General features: G+C 54.4%; 1 protein-coding gene across 1 annotated transcript in view; it reads left to right on the forward strand.

The window, feature by feature from the left end:
• BOLA3 (bolA family member 3) overlaps positions 1 to 3,828 on the forward strand; it is a 7,362-nt gene extending 3,534 nt beyond the window's left edge. The window contains exons 2-3 of the mRNA XM_045286581.1: positions 1,634 to 2,026; positions 3,450 to 3,828. Coding sequence (XP_045142516.1) covers positions 1,634 to 2,026; positions 3,450 to 3,515 — 459 coding nt within the window. The 3' untranslated portion in view covers positions 3,516 to 3,828. The remainder of the gene's footprint in view (positions 1 to 1,633; positions 2,027 to 3,449) is intronic.
• The last annotated feature ends 1,896 nt before the right edge of the window (positions 3,829 to 5,724 follow it).

Consider the following 5,724-nt stretch of genomic DNA (forward strand, 5'->3'; position numbering starts at 1 on the left):
TGCCTTGTCCCCGCAGGGTCACAATGAGTCTGGCCCAGCCAAGACGACACCCTGGCCCTTGTAATCGCCCGAGTCTTTACTTTGATTGAGAGATGGGCCTTTCACATCAGGGTACAGGCCGGCACCTGTCCTGCTGCCCTCTCCATTCTGACACTAGACCCGGGGCTGCCCACTAACTCTTGAAACGGAAGCGCCGGTCCTGCACCTCATTGTAATTTAAAGATTATTCGAGAGCCAGAGATACCCGTTTGCAACCAAATGAAGTCGCCAGTATCTAGGTGATAGCCTTCGCACGCATCCAGTTTCATTTCAGAGCCACCGGCACAGACCCAAAGAGCCGGAGTTTGCCGACTGATGCCCTAGGACGCCAGCACTGAAGTGAGCCCCGAACCTGAGTTTTGTCCAGTGTCCCCCTTTCCCCAGGAACAGACCAGCCCGGAGGCCAAAGGGAGGAAGGGGGCAGTGGACCTGGAGCAGAGCTGGGACCCCGCCTGAGTGGCCTCTTTCCCAGGCCTCCTTTCTCAGGCTGGCCATGTGTTAGGCACTGCGCACACACGACGGGGACGATAGGCCCTTATCCAAACACACAGGCTGCCGCCCGGCAGCCACACAGCAGCTGGATAGGTGAAGGCCTGCACCCTGTTGCATCACCGCTTGTGGGAGAATGTGTTGAACAGAGTCTCTTATGGAAATGTTAGGAAATTAATCAATCTGAAGGCCTTTGGGTATAGTCGCTCAGTTGCTGACTCAGCACGGCTCCCGTGGATGGCTGGGCCTCTGGCCATGGCCCTGCAGCAGCCTCAGCCCCAGGGCAGAGCAGGAGTGTAGCCTCCGCCCACCTCTGCTCAGTCAAGGGCTGGGGACCTGGGTTGAGAGAAATTGGGTCTCCCGGGGGACCTTTGAAGAGCAACAAGATGTCCCTCTCCTGTGGTCGGGTGGGGTGGAGTGGAGTGGGGTGTCCTTCTTGCCCACGTGATTTTGTGCTGGAGCAGCAGTCTTATCATGGGTCCTCTGCAGCAGCCCTCCTGCTGGGAGGGGCCGGGGAGGGTGGGTCCACCACATGTTCGGCTTAGAGAAACACCCCGAACATCTCCATGAAGACCCCTATCCTGGAAGTCTGTCCGTCTGCGGGAAGACTTGGACGGCTGCTAACCTTTTGTTTAGCAGGGTCAGAGATTCAGGCCCACCCAGAAACCCTTAACAAGAAAGGTCTGTGTGCACACGCACACACACACACACACACTTGCATGGGGTCTCCATGCGTTTTGTTTGGCTGTAGACCAGCAGGTGTGAGAGGCAGCCGCAGCCTGCTCAGGCCCCAGCCTGGTCACAGTGTCAGTAAACTGCCCTGCCTCCACCATGCACACCCCTGCCCTCTTGCTTTGAGAGAGTATTATACATACTTTTTCAAACCAAATGTTAGTGGAATTTTGCCCTTTGAGAAATACTGATTGTGGGCCCTTCAAAGGTGGTACCCGGGCACTCAGTCCTTCCCACCATCCCCTCCTGCATTCATTGGCTTCATCAAAGGAAAGTGTGTATTTCTTAGGGTTCCCTGCTTGTGTGCCACCATTCCTGCCCACCATAACCATCCTGGCCAGTCCTGACTTGAAACCCACCACCCAAATCAAACCCACCGCCATCCAGTCAAAGCCGACTCAAAGCAATCCTACAGGACAGGATAGAACTGGCCCCTGTCGGTTTCCAAGACAGCAACCATTTACAGGAGCAGCAAACCCCATCGTCCTCCGAGGAGCGGCTGGTGGTTTCGAACGGCCGACTGGTTAGCAGCCACCTTTGCCTTGCGAGAGCGAGCTTGGGGCGGAGGCAGCCTGCCAGGGCGGATTTGCAGTTGCTTGTGAGCAGGGGGCTTTGGATTCCGCGGGGCCTCCCAGGCCAGGCGGACCGTGCGGAGCTTCGCTGTGCGTGTGTTCCAGGGGGCTGCGGGGCCATGTACGAGGTCCACATCGAGTCCGAAGACTTCAAGGCGAAGAGGCCTGTGCAGCAGCACCAGATGGTTAACCAGGTCAGTGGAGGCTAGGCGCTCTGACCCTCCCGCCGTCGGCACCCAGAAGGCCCACCCAAGGCACCGGGGGCTTCTACCGCCCCTCTGTCACTATCCATTCTGAGTCAGAAGGGTGCCCTCTGACTTATTAGGTGGCTCTATGAAACAAATGTACTTTCCTGCAGCCTGGAGCTAGAGGTGTTGGCCACATTGATTCTTTCTGCCGGCCTTTCGAGACACCATTCAGAAGGGGTTAGGGATCAGCCCCAGCCTGCCGTCGTGTGACCTCACAAGTAGCATAGAAGAAAACCCCAGCTTCTAACCCGAACACTGCCAACCAGTTGATTCCGACTCTTAGCAACCCTGTAGGACCCAGTAGAACTGCCCCTGTGGGTTTCCGAGACTGACTGAAAGCCCCGCCTTTTGCCAGAGGAGCAGCAGGGGGATTTGAACGGCTGACCTTGTGATTAGCAGCCCCAAGGTTACCACTGGGGCTCCCATTTCTAAACAGGGTCATATTCATAGGTACAGTGTGAGGATTTCCCTGGGTTTTGAGCTGGTTCAAAACAGTTCTGTAATTGTCATCTTGAACCAAGACTGTGTACGTGCTTGTGCTGCAAAGCAACCGAGTCTGCTGGTCACGTTATTTTGACCCAAATAGGAAACCAGCGGCTGTGTCTGGCTCAAAGATGCTGCGGTGGCCAACCAGGGCGCTCTGAGTGGTCGTGGCACCCTAGAGTCCTGCTGGTAACCCAGTCTCCCACATGCAATCCCCCCCCCCCCAAACCCCTTGCCATCTGGTGGATTCCGTCTGAAAGCCGTCCTCTGTAGTGTTTCCGCGAATGTAAATCGTTATGGGAACATCTTTTTCCCCGGAGCTGTGGGTGAGTTTGAACCACTGACCTCAAGGTTAGCAGTCCAACTCTTACCTAGCAGTATCACCAGTGCTCTGCTGACCACTATTTCGGTTGGAGGCATAAGGAATCTGGAGGGATTGTTTTCTCTTCAAAGAAGCACAGTCACCTCTCGTTTTTTATATTTAATAAGCATTTCAATTACTTTATAGCCAAAAGTGGGGTAATCAAAGCATAGAAGACCTCCGTTTGAGTTTTAAAAAGATAATGGGGTGGGCTTTGTACTCCTCATACTTGAGTGTGTTCAGAAGCCCCCAGGGGACACCCAAGGAGGCAACAACAGCGTAGGTGGGAGTGGGAACTAGGTGTGGGAGGGAATGCTCACTGCCTTTTTACACTCTCTGGTCTTTTGACCCACATTAGGGATCTGAAACAGTTTTTTATTTTAATGCTTTTCACCAAAAAGCAGGGGGGTTGCTTAAACAGCATATGCAAAACTACAGGTAGGGAGAGTTGCACGGGCCTCCCATAGGGGCCCCTTTTTGTGGCCTCAAGAACAGAAGGAATGAGGGTGCTCCTTTCTCGCCCAGGCCCTGAAGGAAGAAATCAAAGGCATGCACGGACTGCGCATCTTCACCTCCGTCCCCAAACGCTGAGCCACAGACGCCTGCTGCAGCCTCCCACCAGAGACCCTGGGTGACCGTGACTCACCACCAGGCTCCCCCACACACTGGCCCAAAACTTGACCTGTTTTGTTCATAGCCAATTCCAAGTTATCACTCTAGAGAGAGATGTTACCTACTTCGATGTCCGTGAAAGGCACCAGGCATGGAAGCTGAGAAGGTGATGGGGACTGCTTCCAGGGCCTTCTGCCAGAGGCGGACGGAGTGCCAGCTTCTGTGTCTCATGAAGACACATTCTTTACATAGCTGTATCTATAGGTACATATAATAAATACATTTATATATACATGCATATATGTGTGATTCATGTATACCTGTGTGCATGCATGTGTAGCTTCGGTGTGTGTGTGTGTGTGGTTGTTGCTGAGCGTGTACACAGCGGAACATACACCATTTCCACAGTGGCTGCGTGTACAACTCAGAGACTGTTTACATTCTTTGAGTTGTGCAGTCATTCCCCCTCCTTTCCTGACTGGTTCCTCCGCCATGCACACGGACTCACTGCCCCCTAAGGGCCTTATCTCTGGAGTTGCTGCTGTCAAATTGATTCCGAAGAAATAGTCCTTACAAGGGCACAATGCTCAAGGTGGATCTTTTAATTAAGAAAGATAGTCTGTTTCTTTCCTTCTGCCCTTGAAACTGCTCAGGCCTGACCCCGAGAGAGGGGAAGGGAGGGAGAGAGGACCAAGGAAAGAGAGTCTCCATTTTGCTGTTACCTAGGTTTATCACGCTTTCCCTTCCCCTCCAAACTTCATGCTCACATGGCCTAGGACCCCACTTTCCGGCTCCTTGGAGTGGGTTTGGGGCTGCCAGCATCTGGTCCTCTCCCCTCCTGCATCTGCGTTTAACCCTTAGCAGTGTATCTTGCTGGGAGAACAGAGCCCACCTCCCACTACAGAAGACAAGACCTGCTTCCCAGCCTCCTTTGCATCCAGAGCACAGGCATGTGATCTAGACTTAGCTAATCAGGTGGACCTGCCCAAGATTTTGAACTCAGCCCGTAGTGCCGAGAAGGGAGGGGTGATGCTTCATTCTGGCAGCTGTGGTGACGTCCAGGTGTGTGGGGGTGACAGCAGCAGGGCTGCTGAGCAGCTGTCCTGGAGTCCGAGGTGGTGGCTGTGGTATGTGGTTCTGCAGGGTTCCCATAAATCCCAGGACCACCCCCATAAGTCCGAGGATCACCCCCATAGCTCTTGATTAAATTCTGCTCAAATCAGCCTGATTCGTTTGTGGCTTGCACCTGGGAGCCGTAACTGACTCGCTGGCCCCTTAGACCAAGGTTCCTGCCCCACCTCTACGGAGCAGCTTCCTGAGAACTCCAAGCCCGCTGCCCGGCCGCCCTCTGCACTGCAGTGCCTCCCGGTGGCCCTTCTGACTCCGAGCTCATACAACCACCCCCCAGGAAGCCAGTGGCTGCTTCTGAAGGCGCCTCCTTAAGACTTGTGGATATGGGCCCCAGGCTTTTGGTTGGCACAGGTTCCAAACGTCTGCTCTGGTCACAAACCCAAAAAGCCACTGCCATGGGGTTGGTTCCGGCTCATAATGACCTGATGTATAGGGTGGCACGGAACAGAGAGCCTCAACTTTCTCCCACGGAGCAGCGGCTGTGCTTGAACTGTTGACCCTGTGGTTATCAGTCCAAAGTTTACCCTGCTGGGAGAGTCCCTCTGGCTAGTGCTTGTAATAGTCCCTGCCTGGACATGGTGGGGTGGGGGACTTGCTCATGGTTTCCTGCCATTTCTGTGCAAAGGAGTTGAGAAGATGGGATCACACCGAGAACTGGTCTGGAGGACGCCAGCCAGCTCTGTAAGCACCAGGTGTAGCAGAGGATGGTGCTGGGAAAGGGAATCCCCTGAGACGAGTCCAGCAGAACAGAGTCCAGAGTCAGTCAGTCACTCAGATTACCTGTGGAGCCAATTCACCACCAGCACCACCACCCGGCCCTCCGCGCTGCAGCGGCTGGACTTACAGCTTTACTTCTAAAGGATAGAATGAAGTGGAGTAACAGCCTGCGCCTTCAGACTGGACGTGAACTCACTGTGGCCCCTCCCCGCTCTCTTGCCCCTGTCTCGGATTGCTTGCTCATGAGGACACTCGGGAGCCTGCAGTCCCTGGGTTGAGGCACAGACCTCTTGCTAACAGCCAATGCACCAGGTCTCTTGTCCATAGCTAGCAAGGAAGT

This window comes from Echinops telfairi, unplaced genomic scaffold, assembly GCF_000313985.2.
Source record: "Echinops telfairi isolate 266 unplaced genomic scaffold, ASM31398v2 ScPeMD7_9;HRSCAF=40, whole genome shotgun sequence".
Classification (NCBI taxonomy): Eukaryota; Metazoa; Chordata; class Mammalia; order Afrosoricida; family Tenrecidae; genus Echinops; species Echinops telfairi.